The 16613-nt window shown below is 62.1% G+C and overlaps 1 protein-coding gene across 2 annotated transcripts; it reads left to right on the top strand.

The window, feature by feature from the left end:
- Nucleotides 1–359: 359 nt before the first annotated feature.
- Nucleotides 360–16226, top strand: CPLX2 (complexin 2). Of its 2 annotated transcripts, XM_032702585.1 has the most exons (5): nt 360–518; nt 5096–5193; nt 13846–13953; nt 14440–14615; nt 14786–16226. In XM_032702585.1, the coding sequence occupies exons 3-5, from the start codon at nt 13923–13925 to the stop codon at nt 14981–14983; spliced, it is 405 nt and encodes a 134-aa protein (XP_032558476.1). In that variant the 5' UTR covers nt 360–518; nt 5096–5193; nt 13846–13922; the 3' UTR covers nt 14984–16226. The 2 variants fall into 2 exon arrangements, with proteins under 2 accessions (XP_032558476.1, XP_032558478.1); XM_032702587.1 differs by lacking the exons at nt 360–518; nt 5096–5193 and adding an exon at nt 11689–11739.
- Nucleotides 16227–16613: the final 387 nt, after the last annotated feature.

Raw genomic sequence — 16613 nt, 5'->3', positions numbered from 1 at the left:
GGGGGTCAGGAGGGATGGCCAGGGACTCAGGGAAGTTGCTGGGTACTGGGGAAATGGGTGGCCAAGAAATGGGAGGCATGGTCAGGTACTGGGGTTGGCTGTTATGGGCACTGGAGGTGCAACTGCAGGCACAGGCAGTACTGGGAGGGATGCTACATGCTGGGGGGTGATGCTGGGTGCGGGTGGGCATAGCCAGGTGGCAGGGGGAGATGGTTGAATAGCGGGGGGACACCTCGGTACCAGAGGAGCAATTACCGGGTACCGGAGGGGAACGGCCGGGTACCGCAAGGGACCGCCCGGTACCGGGGCGGAAGGCTGGGCCGGGGGCTGCCGCCCGGGGCGCGGGGCGGTCCGGAGGCGGGCACGGAGGCGGCCCCGCCCGGGAGGCCGTGCGGCGGAGGGGGAGCCAGCACCGGGCCCCCCCTGTACCGCTACGGCTCCCGCCTCCCTTCCGGCGGCGGCTCCTTCCCTGCGCCGGGGGCGGACGGGGCGCACCGGAGCCGCGCCGAGCCAGCCAGGTGGGTGCGGGGCCGGGCCGGGCCGGGCCGGGCCCGCCGTGCCGCAGAGCCCGGGGGGGGGCCGGGCACGGGCGCGGGGATCGGCCCGACGAGCCTCCCGGGGCCGCCGGCTTATGTAACGGGGCGGCGGCCGCGGAGCGGCGGGATGCGGCATGCGGGGCGGGATGCGGGGAGGGATGCAGGTGATGCGGGATGGGGAAAAGGATGCAGGTGATGCGGGTGCAAGATGCGGGGCTGAGCGGCGCGCCCCCGGACTGCCCACCCGCAGATCTGGGGAGGGGACGCGCCGGTGTGGAGGGGTTGGGAGCAGAAAGTCTGTCACCCTCGGACTGTGCTTTGCACACCCCCTGTAGCCCCTTCGTCCGGCAGGCCCAGAGTGGGGAGTGGGCAGGGAGAGGAGGAGACTCCCCCCGCCATCCCCTGTCTGCACCCGGGAGGCTCCGTGCACCCTTCTGCTCTGGGGAGCTCCTGGTACCTGCCGAGCTCTTCCCATGCCTCCCCAGCACTGCCTCCCTCCTCCATCCTGTTCTCAACACTTGAGTCCAGCCACTCGTGGAGCATTTCACCTTCCTCTCCCCTGTCCCCTGGGATTAAACCACTCTCTCCTCTGCACTGTCCCTACGAGGTGCCTCCCAAACCCCACGCTCCAGCCCCTCTCCCTGCTGTGCCCCCATCACTGAGGCTGCAGCACACGGGCAGCTGGCTGCCGTGATCCAGGCCTGGCAGCACACGGTGGCACTGCTGCCCGCATGGCACGAGCGTGACCGGGCAGCCGCTGCCCGAGGCAGGCAGAGTGGTGAGTCAGAGTGGCAAAGCAAGGCTGGCACCTTCACTCAGAACAGGGCTCATGGCTCAGGGCTTCTCCATGCAACCAGCAGTGGCAGCTGCTAGCTGGGGCTGGTGAAGGAACTGTGACTGGTTAAGGAATTGGAGCTGGCGAAGGAAGCAGAGCTATTCAAGTCAAACTGAGGTGCTGGGTTGGGCAAATAGAGGATGAGGAAGGGCCATGGACTCAGGATGCAGAGGAGTGTCCTCCCTGCCAAACCTGTCCTTGTCCACCTGAGGCTGCCGCGACAAGCTCCAGCATGGAAACAGGGAGCTCAGTCCCCATCCAGCAACACTGCTCCTGGTGTCTGACCCTCACTGTCCTGGGGAAACTGGAGACAGATCAGCTGAGACAAATTGGCACAGAAAAATGTCTCAAAGTCTCCCTTGGCTGTGGGCCGAGTGTTGGTTTCTTCAATTGCCTTGCATGATGACATTAGTATTGAAATGACCCCAACCAGACAGAGCTCAAAACACCTCACAGCACTGGAGGATGATTGCGGTTCACGCCTTGGCTCTTCCCTGGGTTTCTGCAGAGATTGCTGCCAGGCACAGCCCACTGGGCCTGGAGCTGATTGTGAGGAGCTGTATCAGGAGCCAAGGGGAGCCACGTTGAGTTGCTCAGAATGATTTAAGCACTGGCACCAAGAGGTCCCAGGGCAGATCTGGTACTGTGGGAAAACCCTCTGGGGAAGAGACAGTGACCGCTGGCAGTGTGGCACATCTCTATTTTTGCCACTGGGCACCACTGTGCCCCCATGGCCCAGAGCTTGAGAGGTCTGGTATGGCAGGTGGGCATGGTCACTGCAGCCCAGGCTGCTGCCTCTTCCACCAGCACTGAGCCCAAGCCCTTGGGCATCATGCGCTGCCCGAACAGCCAGGGCTGGACCCAGAACAGGACCTTCCCAGCAGCCAGAGGATCTCTGCTCTCACCCACAGCCTCTGTGTGTTCCTGGCCAGACCTTCCCATTTGTTCTTATGCCAGAATCATCCTCGAGTTTAAATGATCCTTCTCCCTCCCCGGTGTTTACTCGCCGGGTGTATTTATAGAGAGCAATCAGGCCTGCTCAGCCAGGGTAAACAAGCTGTGCTCCTGCGGGCTGCTCTCGCGTGAGCACTCTCTGCTCACTCGTCCCAGGAGCTTTCCTCTCTGCCTCTCCTGGTCCCGTGGAGCCTTCCTGGCTGCAGAGACCCAGACCATCTTCCTCACTCAGCTGTGGGCTCTCCAAGCTGTGCCCCCAGGCACCAGTGTCTCACTAGGTCACCCAGTACTTCACCAGGAGCCACTGTCACTTTTACGGTGTTGTTCTGCACTACAGGTCCCTGCTCCTCCTGTGCACAGCCAGGCCATCATGTCCATCCCTCCTTAGCTGGTGCCACCAGCTCCTGCTGTGACACTCACCAGAGGCTCAGAAACTTACTCGTCCCAGTCAAATCCCAGAGCCCCATGACAATGTGACCCAGACCTGCCCTGTCCTGTGGCAAGATGAAGTGTACAAGAGGTATTGAGGTGTTTGAGGCTAAGGATCTGCTTTTTGAAGGCAAGGCAGGTCAGCTCAGGTACAGGACCCCAGCTGGGGGCTCTGGGGGCTGCCCAGTGCAATGTGACACCCCAATCCCTTTGCATCCCTGCGTGAGGGCCAGGACAGTGCACTGCTGGCAGATACTTTCCCCAAGCATCGCGAGTCTGACCCTTCCTTCTCACCTGGTTCTCAGACACAAAGCTGATGCCAGACCCAAGACAGGTCCCAAGAGCATCTCCCTCAGGCAGTGGAAGTGCTTTGAGATGTGTGCCCTGAGTTTGTCAGCCTGTGCACCCCTCTGCTCCCCTTCCCCAGCCCACCCTCCTTCCAGACATTTGGACAAGCTCAGCTGTTCAAGCAGGGTGCCGAGAGCTGGAGGTGCCAAAGCACAAGAGCTGTGGACTCACTAATGATCTCATCTTAAGTTTTCCCTGGATACTGTCTTGTGTCCAGACCTCAGCTAGATCAAAACAACTCTGCCAGCTCCTGGGCACCTCCATCCCTGGAGCTGGGGAGGTTCTGGCACATCACCCTGCTCTTCTCTTCCCTGTCCTCTGTGTTTGGCTGCAGTTGGTGTCTGGTTGCTTGGACAGACAGACAGATTGAGCTAGTGCAGCTGTCCAGGTGAGATGCATCTTTGTGGTACTGGGAGGCTCCCCATTGCAAAGGAGGAAAAAAACAATTTTGGTCTGGCTCAAATAAAAAATACCCTACAGGGATTGGAGCAGAAACCCCCAGGACCCTCTGCGTTCTCTCAGGTACCTGGACAGGGGGTCCCTGCTCTTTCCACCCTCTGGGTTTTCGTCAAATATCTCCTGATTTGCTACCCCGGGCCATGGCCAGCAGAGCCAAATTGATTCTGTTCCAGCCCAGCTGTCTCCTTGGCACTGGGCTGTCTGGAAACTAGACGCCCCCAGGCGCACATCCCTGCAGCACTCTGCAGCCCATGTTACCCCGCTCCAGAGCCTTCCTATATCCCAAAGGAGGCAGCAGTTGTCCCCAGCAAAGGTCACCTTCATGCTGCTTCTGAGCCCTTTCCAGGCTGAGCTTTTAGCACTGCATTTCCCAGGGAAGTAGTTGCCATTCTGGGGTCTCCTTGGGGGTCTCACTGGGGATCCTTTGCCTCTTTCCCATAGCCAACTTTACCAAACCCTGTTCCCAGGGACTGTCAGTGTCTCCTACTCCTGGGGTTGGAATGAGACATCCCTATTCTGTAATGCTTTTTAAAATGCAGGCTCTATCCATCCCAGTCCCTGCTCTTCCACAGCATCGGTGTTTGCCTTTGTTTCCCCCAACTCCCCTCGGTCATATATTTATCTCCAATTTGCCAAAGCCTCCCTCCTTTCCCCTGGTGGAGGAAAAGCCTTTGCTTGAAGTCAGGATGAATGTGTAACTTCCCCAGGAATCTGCTCCTCGAGTCACAGAGCAGAAATCACACTCATGACACCCATCACGGTGACACCAGTCAGCCACACCGCAGGGACAGACCACCCCAGAAACTGCCAGCATGGCACCCAGCACCCTGGTACCCAGGTCCCTGCACAGCCCCTTCCCAGGCCAGCATCCCCCAGGAGGACTCCCTGCATCTCCCCAGGCATCACTGGGGGATTTCAAGGACATTCAAGGAAGGGACAAGATCCCCAGACAGAAGTTTCCTGTGGTCCAGCAGAAGTGGGGAGCCCAGAGTGGCGTCAGGCTTTCTTCGATTGTCGAGTCTGAGCAGGGCTTTTGTTTGGCGGCTTGTTTTAACTTGCCATTATGTTCTCCAAAGAACAAATGTGCAAGCTAAGGATGGCAGAGTTAATGTGAAATTTTAAAACCCTCAAAGACTTGAGAGCTCTCTAAATTTTTAATGAAGGCATCCAAACTGCCAGGTACCTGCAGAGATAGCCAGGAGCCCTCTGCCAGCAGCAGAGTGGGTGTCCCTGATTTAGTACAGGACCAAAGACCCTGACAAGCTGCCACCTCCTGCAGCCTGTCACACTCTGCACACCCCGCTGGGCTCCTATCTGCAGAGAGATGGTGGCTCTTGGCAGCAGGTTACTCCCATCCTTGGAGGTTGAGATGTGGGGAGTACACAGACCCACCCTGGGCCCCCGGGTGGCAGAAAGGGCAGCAGGCAGTGGTGTGCTCTGTCCATCACCCATCAAGTGTATCCATTTTGTCAACGCCATCCATTCCTGGAGCCCCTCCATGGTGCTGATCCTCTCACTGTCTGTGTCTCTGCAGGCCCTGCTCTCCCTGCGATGCTCAGCCACCCCCGCGAGGTCTCTGTCCCCCTGCGTTAGGTGCCGAAGCAGCAGACACCTGGTGCTTCACACACCAAGGTAGGCAGTGCCGTGGCTCTTGGGGGGCTGTGGGAACATCTCACTCCCCATGTTATGGGGGATGGATGGGGGGTGCAGAGGTACCACCTGGGGCCGCCTCAGCAGAGCCGGTAGTGTCACACAAGATGGGAGGGGGGTGTCTATCATGGACGTCCTCGTGACACCTTAGTGCAGGGCAAGAGGCACCTGGACCGGCTCAAGACCAGGTAGAGGCCACAGGAGTAAAGACCAGCTCAGATTCTGGACAGATGCTCGTCACGGTCCCACCTGGGGACCATGGCAAGTGACAGTGACTGTGGAGCTGGCACAGGGACAGGAGGTTTTTTTCTTTCTTCTCCTTTTTTTTTTTTCTTTTGAAAGCCCCCAGATGGGAAAGGTACGAGCCAAACCCCACTGAAAGCAGCCAAGAATGAATTTTCTGGCCCGAGCCCCAGCAGCTCTTGGAGCGTTGCCGTACCCGTCCGGCGTCACGCCGCAGCGGAAACCCTGAGCGCAGGCAGGCTGGGGGAGGTCTCAGATGGGGTGGGCAGCGAGCCCCCCCACCCATCCCAGCTGCTCCCTGGTGTGGGGATCTCACCCCTCCCAATGTCCCAGTGTCCCAAGTCAGGGGGTGAATGTAGGCTCATCCTGCTCCCACCGAGCTGCAACTTGGCTGGAGCCCAGGCACCCAGATGTCCCCCTCCACGCTGCCATGGAGCCCCCCACCGTGCAGCCATCTGCTGCTGTTGGAGGACAGGGTGTCCCTGGTGTGGTGCCCCTCATCCAGCTCTGTTGCCCAGGGCATGGGGCATCTCATCTCCTAAACCTCCCCTCTCATGGGGGGTTTAGGATGAGCCATTCTCCCACAGAAGGCAGATGCTCTCCCAAAGCCAGGCTGGGAAATTTGGGTAGAGCAGGGCCAGCCATCCGCCCTGCTCCTCTCATCCTCCCATTCCCCAGCCTTGGTGGTACAGAGAGGGGCTAAAGCACCCCAGTCTCTGCCCTCGACTCAGGAGCCCCAAAATGCTTTCAGGATCCAAAATCTTTGTCAGCATGAGGCTGAACCGCAGGGGAACAGTGCCCAGGGTCTCATTTTTTAGGATGTTTCAGCTGGAGGGTGGACAAGATGGGGGCTTCCGCTGCTCTGCTGTGACTTGGATGCCCAGCCTTGAGACAATTATGCCCTTGTCCTTCACACCTGTTTTCTGTCAGGGAAATGAGGGTGGGTATAACCACTCTGAGGCTTTCTGTGGGGAGCAGGTGCCCAAATCCCATCCTGACACAGAGCCAGGAAGAGGATCCTTGGGCATCCACTCCCCACACATCATGACCACCTCGGTCATGGTCATCAGTGCCTGCACAGGCCCTGCATGTCCCTGCCAGAGTACCAAGGCTGGAAATCAGTATGTACACAGGCTAGGGCAATGGGGAGGCAGTGCAGGGGCTCAAGGGGGCTTTTGTCTGCTCTCCAAGCAGTGTGTGGTGTGCTGCACCCAGCTCTGCTCTGCACTGGCCCCTGCAGAGCTGCGGGTGTGCGTGCCTGCCATAAATATTGATGGGGTGGACTCGATGCAATTGTGCCTTTGTATGGGCGATTGGGATGTAAATGCTGTACCTGCTGTGTGGGCAGGGGAAGGCGTAGGTGATAGCACCGAGGCTGAATGCATAGTGGCTTTTCTACAGGGAGGTGGTATCCATCCTGTGTGTGGTAGGGGGTTGAAAGCTGCCAGGTGAGTAAGCCCAGGGGTCATAAACCTGTTTGGGGAACTGGCCAGGCCTGCAGTGAGACTAAATCTTCTGGCTGAGACTGCAGCGAGCCACCGCGGCTCCCACAGCCTGTCCCTGCACAGCCACGCCAGGATAAACAGCAAGGGGCTGCAGTGCCTCTGTTTAATAATGCATGGCACAGAGGCACCGGACACACGCCGGGAGCTGGGAGCTGTGGGGATGAGGAGTCACCACTGCAGCACTCAAGTGGCAGAGTCCATCCCAGCATCCCCCAGCACTCACATGTCCATCCCGGCATCCCCCAGCACTCATGGGACATGGACTCCTTGGGGCTCTGGGTGGCCTTGAGACTGGGACTGGGTGAGCAGAGCTCCGTGTCACAGGGCACAGAACAGCGGTGGCAAAGCCAAGGTGCTCAGCCGTGCAGTGGCTGATATCCCAGCAGCAGTGGATGCTTCTTAGCTGGAGCCTGGAGCTGACTCCCTGTCTCCTTGGGCACTCTCACTGGGAGATTCAGCCCCTTTATCACTCTCTCACACAGATGTAGGTGTAGATGGTCTTTTTGGGGAGCTCTGAAGTAGCACAGCACTGGGAGCACCCCTCTCTCTCCAGCATCCTCCTGGGACACCGCCATGCTGGGAACAGCTGGAAGCCATTGGCTTGGTCCTCTCCTCTCCCCATCCCTCCATCAGCCGTAGCCTTCCTGGCTCGCACGCTGCTGTTGCCATGCCTGGGACAAGCAGGTGTGTGTGTGCTGGGGCCCTGCAGGCACCGGTTCACAACCAGCTCCTGTGAATGGCCCCGGGGACACGCACGTCCCTCATTGCGTGCGGTGCCGTGATCCGGCCCCATCGACCATCTGCTGCGGCAGCTCCTCGCCACCCTCTCACTCCTCAGCCCACACTGCGCCCCGCGGCACAGAGCCGGGCAGGGACGAGCTGGGGGTGCCCAATGAAACCCCCACCCCACAAAAAGGGGGCAGACAAGTCTTCCTGAGGGATGGCGATGGGGTTGTGGTAGCAATGCAGACAGGTCCACAGCACTGATGCCGACGGGGCTGTGGTATTAATGCAGATGGACCCGTGAGGTGATGCAGGAGAGCAGAAAGAGCCGCAGTGTCAACCTGGAGCCCCTCTGGCTGCGGGGGTGCAGTGCTGTGCCCATACAAAGCAGGGTACGGGGAGGGCAGCAGGAGCCTCCCCCAGCCAGCCAGCAAAGCCTAGAACCAGAGAGACCTTCAGGACATGGGGCCAGCAGAAGTTGTCCTGTGAGGGTGGCTTTGGCCCGTTTGCTTTGTCCCTCTCTGATCAGCACAGGCGCCCTGCCACCCCCAATCTTTTTCCGACAGCGCAGCTCCCACAGTCAGGAGCATCACAGTGGAGCCGGGATTAAGCCATGGCAGCCCCAGGGCTCATGGTGAGCTCCCAGCCAGCCCCACAGTGAGACCCACATTCACACCCCGTGTTTGCTGTGGGTGTGATAACAGGTGAGTGGGTGCTGGGGGGGCACCCACGTGTGCTGAGGCGGCTGTGACTTGCTGCAGAGGCAGAGCAGTGGCCCCGGCATCTGCTCTGAGCACCTCACACTCGCCCTGAACACAGTATAAGGGTCCCTGTGGCGAGGGTACCCCTCACCTCGCACAGTGTCACCAGCAGGAGGGACAGCAGGGGCAGCAGGGGCTGTCCCTGCAGTCTGTTCTCAGCTGCTGCACTGGAGGGTCCATCTCCAGACTGATGCTTCAGCACGCTGGTGCCTGTCCCTGTCCCCACCCGGTGCCAGCCCCAAGGGGCCAGGGCTGCTCTTCAGAGGCTGCAGCTGCTGCATGTTTCGTGCTGCCTCTTCCCCTTCTCCCCGCTGCTGTTTTTGTTTTGTTTAAGAGGCTGGGTTACGAATTTTAAACAGGCTCCTGAAAAACCCAATTACCTCCAGAAGACAACCTGATAAAAGCTGCCTAAGTGGCACTGTGGAAATCGCCTTGTGCAGCAGCTGAGGGAAAACCAACATAACAAAGCCTTTGGAAATGGAGTTAACCACTTTTAATCCCTTGGTGCGATGAGAAGGACCAATAATTATTTTCTGCATAGTTGGGGGGGCGGGGGGATAAGTGAAATAACTGCCCTATGCTAATGGGTGGCAGCAGACTGGGCTGGCAGTGCTGCAGGGATGGGTGCAGGTATTCAGCCCGGGAGCTTTGCCCAGAGGCTGTGACCTTGCAGAGTCCCTGTCTGGCTGTGGGAGCTGGGGACAATGCTGATGGGCAGGTGCCACTCAGGCGTTGCTGGCGGCAGATGCTGTGGGCGATGTGACGGCACCAGCCAGCCCCGTGCCCTTTCCCTGGGCGCCAGTGTGGAGCCGAGCAAGGCAGTGCCAGGGCCCTGGCTCCTGCACTAGCTCCACCCCTGCTGTTCTGCCCCCGTGAGCCGGCACAGAGGGAACTTGCAGGACTTGTCAGTACTGAGAGCTTCCACCTCCATTTGGCCACGGTGCTACCCTGTCCCTCCCATCCCTCCCTGTCCCTTCTCTTCCTGCCTCCCCAGGCAGCTCCAGGCAGTCACCCAGCAGGTGACACTGCCCAGGATGATACCAGGGAACAACTGGTCCTAAAGAGTGCCTGTGCTGGGCACAAGCACCCCAAACACTGTCCAGAGGCAGTTCAGCTCTGGGACTATGGGGATCCCATGGGGCCATCCCTGTCCCACGAGCAGGGGTGTCTGCAGGGGTATGAGGGGCAGGAGGATGGAGGCGATGCCCAGGGCTGGTGACAAGCCCCTGGCTGCTCTTCCCATGGGAGCCCAGCCAGCAGGGCAGAGTTGGGTGCCTGCCAGCCCGTCGGCTGCGGTTGCGCCGCCGACACCGGCAGCTGGAGTGCCGGGGCGTTTGGCCTCAGCTCACATGAGCCTCGTGCTTCCCGCAGCAGCAGGGACGGGGGCTGCTTCGCCCACCTCCCCCTGGCCACTCTGCACCCCACATGGGGATAATGCTTGGGGACAGGACACTGACTCCCAAGGAGGGCAAGCCCAACAGCACTGGACACTGGCACAAGGGATGTCCCTGCCAGCGTGGTCACAGCTCATACTGGGAGCAGTCCTCAGGCACACTGGGAGCAGTCCTCAGGCACACTGGGAGCTGCTGGGGGAGGATGTGCTTAATGAGTCGAGGCATCTCCAAAGATTGAAAGACTCAGGGACCCATCCCAGGAACAAAGGGAGGCGTTTGTCAGGCGCTGAGAGACGGGCTCGTTAATTCCTCCTGGCTGTCACACTTATCTGTAATGAATTTGTGCTCCGCTGTATTATTTTTAATACAATAGGAGCGGTGCCGCCCGCCCACCGCCCGGCTGCCGGGAGCGCTGACGTCAACACCCGGAGCAGGGCTGCCGCAGGACGGATGGATGGACAGACGGACGGGCCAAGCACAGGCCTGTCTTGCCACCCACGTGCCTGTCCCACCAGCTGCCAGCGGGCAGAGTGGGGCTGGGCACAAGGGCAGGAGGCATTTTTACTCTGGAGGTGGAAAGAGGAGTTGTTGGCCAATGCCGGGCTGAGGGCTTGGAGCTGATGGAGATGTGCTGCGCCAGGGGGTATTTTTGGGAGCAGTGAGAGGGGGTGAACAAGAGGGCCAAGTCCTTGGTATGTTGTCCCTGTGCTGAGACTTGTCCGTGGCAGCTGCCATGCATCGAGGCAGGAGCACAGGGTGCACACAAACGGATCTGTCAGTGCTGCATCCCTGTGGAGGTGGTGCTTGCACACCAGTTTTGGGCCCCCCAGCTGCAGGATGGCTCCCCACTGCTGCCCCACATCCTGCATCACTCTCGACCTCCCTGCAGCAGCCCTGGCAGTGCCTAGCAGCACCAGGAGCATCTCCACAGCCCACACTACTGTGCTTGTGGGGGCAGCTGCAGCCTGTCCCAGCTCCCCACACCCTCCCAGGTGTAGGGGTAGGGGGTCCCTGAAAGGACTCCAGACTCAGACCCTCTCCAGCACTCTTCTGGGCCCCTGAAGGGCTGCTACTCCAGAACCTCACCATTAAACATCAGTTATCCCAAAGCCCGGCTCCAAGCACCACTAATCTCATTTACACAGGGCTCGGCTTGTCTTTAATAACTCAGGGCTGGATTAATTAGGAGGCACCGGCTGCCCCTCTGCAGGGTGAGCACACACCAACCCTGTGCATCGGGATGAGGGTGGGAGATCTGTCCCTCAGTGCGGGGAAGGGAACACAGGAGGGGCTGCAGGAGACTGTCTCCCTTCAGGCAGGTGCAGGGGGGCCAGGCAGGGAGGTGCCCCCCATTTCCTGGACGGGAACCCCGTTCTGAATTGGGTCCTGAGCTCTGTGGGCATCACAGCCTCGATGCCATCGCGAAGGGGAGGGGGGCACGAAATGATTTATCAAGGACTTTATTTAAACTCCCGCAGCCATCCCACACCCCTGCAGAGGGGACTGGGTTGCTTTGGGTCAGGGTGCCGAGTGAGGGAGCAAGGAGGTGCGGGACTGGGGGGCAGCTCCGGCTGATTAATGAATGCCTCGTCTCGCCCGTTAATTGCCGCGGCGGTGAATCATTAACCCCGCGCAGGACACTCTTGCCCCGTCCCTCCGCGGCGGGAGCGCGGGGTGGTGAGCAGCGTGGGGAGCCCGTCCACATCCTGCGGGGCTCCCCGGGACGTTTCCCTGGGGGTCGTGCGGCGTTTCCCGGGGGGGTTCCGCATCCTCCCGCTCCCGCGGGGGGCCGGTCCCTCGCTCCGGGCGGGCCCACGCGTGCCGCCGGGGGCGGGAGGGGGCCGGGCCGCGGCGGGGCGGGGCGGGGCGGAGCGGCGGCAGCGGCGAGCGGCGGCGGAGCCGGTGAGTGCCGGTGCTGAAGGGACAGCGCCGCCGCTGCGGCACCGGGCGGCCCCGGGCGGCGGGCGGGGCCCCGCGCTGCAGACACCGGGATGGGATGGGGTGGGGAGGGGGGTCCCGGCGGCACCGCGTCCCCTGCGCGACCCCCGCCCCCGGCGCGGTTCCCGCCCTCCCCGTGTCCCCGCTCCCCCCGTCGCCGGTGTCCCCTGCGCCCCCCGTGCGTGTCCTCCGGCTCCCGGGTTCCCCCCGCGTCTTCCCTGTACCTGCACCCCTGTCGCGGAGCCCCACCAGGGTCCCGCACCCCGCTGCGGTCCCGCTGTCTCCCGCATGCCGGGTGTCCGCTACGTCCCGTGTCCCCGCTGTCCCCCGCCTTCCCGGCGCCCCCCTCCCCGTATCCCCTGCGTCGCTGCAGCCCGTGCGGTGTCCCCGCACGGGTGTCACTGGTGTCCCGGTGCCTGCCGGTGTGCCATGCGTCTGCTGTGTTTTCCCCGTGTTGCCCTTTTCCCTGCACCCCGCGATGTCCCCCACATATCCCGCTATCGCTGCACGACCCCCCGCCAGGCAGCCCCGGTGTTCCGATGCCCCCCGTGTCCCCTGCACCTTCCCTACGGCCCCGTTTTCCCAATGCTTCCCAGTGTTCCCTCATCCCCGGTGGCCCCTGAGCCCCCCACTGCGGTCCCGGGGCTCAGCACTGTGCCGCCTGGAGAAGCACCCCCACTCCTTAGCCGCAGGGTGCCCCAGCGCTGGCAGCAACAAACTTCCCAGGGTCACAGCTCCTGGAGACCCTCCAGCCCCCTGGGGTCCCGGGGATCTGGGGTAGGGTAACTGCGATTCTGCGGCACTCTCTGGGCACATGCACACACACACACACACACACACACACACACACACACACACACACACAGAGCAAACTGCACTCCAGTATCTGAGCACAGCCTGCAGCCCCCCACTCACACGGGGCACGTGGGGGGCATGGGCACCCCCACGGGCAACCCCCACACACACACCCCGCCTGTAATCCCCCACATGCGCGCACACACGGAGCACGCAAGCAGCCTGCAACACCCCCACACGTACACACACGCGACACAGTCTGCAAATTTGTGTGCACAGACCCCGTGCAGCCTGCAAACCCACGGACCTGCACAAACAGCCCCCCACACACACACTAACACAGCCTGCAACACCCCCCCAGTGTGCAAACACACACACACAGAGCAAAAACACGCAGCACACAGACACAGCCCTGCGTGCACACACATCCGCAGAGCCCGCAAACCCCGACACTCGCACACACACGAAGCTTGAAAACAGGCTGCAAGCCTGCACATCGTGGGGGCACGCGCAGCTTGCAGCCCCACAAACTTATCACGCGTGTGTGCACACACACCCCATGCAAACACAGCCTGCAGCCACCCGCAAACACACCTCTCGAGCAAACATAACCTGCACGCCTGCACAGAGCTCACACACAGCGCACACAGATACGGCGTGCACCCGCTCTGTCCTGCACACACAGTGCCCCTGCATGGTGTCACCCATCTGCAGCACCCGCATGGATCACACAGACAGTGACAGGCTGCTGCTCGCAACCCCTGCAGCCCCCAAACATCGCCACAACCTGCCGCCAACCCTCTGCAGAGCACTCACATTGCGATAGACACGCGCGCACACGCAGCATCCCATATCTGGCTGCGCCACGCTGGCATCCCCAGGCAGGGGCTGTCATCCCCTCCCCCAAAGCAGGGGCACACGGTGGATAGTGGTGTGGTGGGTCCCCATCCCACCAGCCCTCAGGCAGCACCCCTGGCTCCTGCTGCCACACCAAGGGCAGTGGTGAGGTGGAACATCCCTCTGGAATCCCTGTCTTGGTCCCTCCATAGGTCCTCAAGGCCAGCAGGGATGTGAGGAGGGGGCTGAGGGAAACAGGCACAGCACACCCTCTGCTTGCAGACCCCAGAAATTCCCTCTGTCCATCCTGGAAGGCATTTGGGGCTGGAGATGCAGAGGGTGTAAAGTGCAGCCCCAGGGACCATCCCACTCCTTGCACCTGGGCGGTAGGGACCATGGGCATGCTGTCCCCAATGCTGTCCCTCTCTGCCCACACAGGTGGCCCAGGTCAGCAAGCCCGGACAGCAGTGGATGAGCGCTGGGCACTGGCCTAGCCACACGCACACATCGGCACCATGGACTTTGTCATGAAGCAAGCACTGGGCGGTGAGTGGGTGCTGTTCCCCCTCAGAGTCCCCTCTCCAGGAGTGGTGCTGGCCTGACACCCTGGGACCACAGTGGGAGGGACATGGCGGGGGGACAGAGTCACACAGAGAGCCACCGGCAGTGGGGAGCTGCTGCTGAAGCCCTCTGGGGTTTCTGTTCCCAGCACCGTCAGCAGCTGGCTGGGGAATCCTGGCTCTCCTGCCGCTAAGTGGGATTCCCCGGCAGGTCCCCTGGGTGCCGAAGGAGCTGCCGGCGTCTCCTCCGGCTGACGCTGAACTAGGGCAGCGCAGCCAGCCCGTGGCACCCCCCATCCCCACAGCTTCCAGAGCCTGTCTGCAGCCCACTTTGGCATCGGTGGCCCTGGGGATGTCCCAGGTTGTCCTCATCAGGGGGGCTCCTTGCCCTGCCTGCTGCTGCAGGGCTTCAGCAGTCAGCACTGAGCTGCAGCACTCTTGGGGACCAGCCAATGCTCTTGTGATGCCACAGGGGCCACTAAGGACATGGGAAAGATGCTGGGGGGTGAGGAGGAGAAGGACCCCGATGCGCAGAAGAAGGAGGAGGAGAGGCAGGAGGCTCTGCGCCAGCAGGAAGAGGAGCGGAAAGCCAAGCACGCCCGCATGGAAGCCGAACGGGAGAAAGTCCGGCAGCAGATCCGTGACAAGGTGGGCACATGCTTCTCCTGCACCCACCCCTGCTCCTGGCACCTGGGGTGGGGCTGGGACAGGGAGCTGGCATGGCTGGGAGGAGGGTGGCCCAAGGCAGTGGTGATGGGCATGGGCACAGTGCAGGCAGTGCCCTGTGCCTGCCCTGCTGAGGGTCTGTGTCCTCTCAGTACGGGCTGAAGAAGAAGGAGGAGAAGGAAGCAGAGGAGAAAGCTGCCCTGGAGCAGCCATGTGAGGGCAGCCTGACGCGCCCCAAGAAGGCGATCCCAGCAGGCTGCGGGGATGAGGAGGAAGAGGAGGAGGAGAGCATCCTGGACACCGTCCTCAAGTACCTGCCCGGCCCGCTGCAGGATATGTTCAAGAAGTAACAGCACTGTCAACCCTGCCATAGGGTGCTGGGGCATGGGCGCCCTCTCCCCTACAACCCCTCCATCAGCTCCCTGGGCCCCGGAGAGGGGGTCCCCACACCCCCTCCCATCCCCTCCTGCCCTGTCCCCTGACCAGACCAAAAGCCCGCCCCGTCCCGTCCAGGCAGGGCCCCCCCCACCACGCCAAAGGGGAGCAGCCCTGGCCGGACAGGGCGAACCGGGACCAAATGCACTGATGTAACCTCGTGGCGGGCTGGGGGCACCCAGGCCCTACCGGCCTCCCCGGGGTGGCTCCTTGTGCCCCCTGCCCTGCTCCTGCCCTCCCAGGGGACCGCAGCAGGCCTCTGCTCGCCTGCCCTCGTTCCCAACACTGCCATCCCCCTGCCCCGTCCCGCCCCGGGCCAAGCCCAAAGCACAAAGCCAGGCGCCCTGCCCGCAGCTCCCCCATCCCCAGTCGTCGGGCACGGGGGTCCCCCGGGGCTGCCCGGTGTGCCCCTGCATCGGGGGGTTGGAGGGGACCCCCCTTCCCGCATCTCTGGCCCCATAGTTAAAGCCATATCAGTTAGACTGCAATACTTCAGCACCGGGAGGAGCGGGCGCCGCGCTCCGCCAACCGTGTACAAAGGCACGTGCGGGGCAGGGCCCCCCCTGCCCCGTCCCCCGTCCCCGCCGCTCGCTCGTCTGTGTCTTGGCCCCGCTGGCCCCCGTCCTCGCATTAGTGTCTCTGTGCCAGGGTGCGCTCCGTCGCTCCATGCGTCCTCGTGTCCGCTGCTCAGACTCCCACCCCCGAGCCCCCACTGTCCCCGGGGGCCACCCGCGGCGCTGAGCCGAGTTCCCCCCGCCGCGCTGCCGGGACCCCCACTCTGCCCCCTGCAATAAAGCCAGCGCGGGGCCGAGGGCTGCCGGGCCAGTCCAGGGCTGGGAGTGCCTGGCTGCCCCCCACCTGACGCTGGACACACGGGTCCCCGGGCCTGGGAAGGGATCCCTGGGCAAGCGCCCTGGGATGTCCCAGGAGCTGCTGCTTGTACCCCAATGGGGGGAGGCAGGGGCACACCCTCATCCCAGCCCCTCCCTTGCCACACCGTGCTCCCCCCTCCCCCTGCTTCCTCAGCCACGGCCCCCAGCCACCCACCAGGGCCCTCCAGGGAGGTGGTGGGCAGCTCGGGGCCCCACGGACATGCTGTGACCATCCTGCTCGAACTAGTCTTTGACAAACTAATAAAATAAAGGGATTTGTACATTGCTCCAGCCTCTTCTCATCCATTGCTTCCCTGGGTCCCCATGTCAGCTCCCTCGCCCCACCAACCCCAGGGCTGACACCTGGCAGCTCATCACATATGGTAAGGCCACAGGGCCCACCCTGGGCAGCACCCAAGCCAGGCCACAGGTGTAGGAAGTGACCACAGGTGGCTCCCAGAGTCTTGCTCAGTTCTGCTGCTCCCCACTCTGCAGGTGTCCTCTCTGGGGATGGGGACAAGGCAAAAGGGATGGGTCCTGGTGGACCCATGTCCCACAGACATGGCATTCACTGAATGACAGGGGATACCCTGGGGTACAAGGGCTGTTTCTGGTGGGTCACAGCCTTCTGACCCCTAATAGAGGGGCCTGAGGCTATGGGCATGGGGCACCT

This window comes from Chiroxiphia lanceolata, chromosome 15 (assembly GCF_009829145.1).
Source record: "Chiroxiphia lanceolata isolate bChiLan1 chromosome 15, bChiLan1.pri, whole genome shotgun sequence".
In the NCBI taxonomy this organism is placed as follows: domain Eukaryota; kingdom Metazoa; phylum Chordata; class Aves; order Passeriformes; family Pipridae; genus Chiroxiphia; species Chiroxiphia lanceolata.
This window is presented reverse-complemented; position numbering and strand designations above follow the sequence as displayed.

Coding starts and splice junctions, on each gene's coding strand:
- CPLX2 (XM_032702585.1), top strand. CDS start 13,923: ATGGACTTTGTCATGAAGCAAGCACTGGGCG. Junction 13,954..14,439: donor CATGAAGCAAGCACTGGGCG/GTGAGTGGGTGC, acceptor GTGATGCCACAG/GGGCCACTAAGGACATGGGA. Junction 14,616..14,785: donor GGCAGCAGATCCGTGACAAG/GTGGGCACATGC, acceptor GTGTCCTCTCAG/TACGGGCTGAAGAAGAAGGA.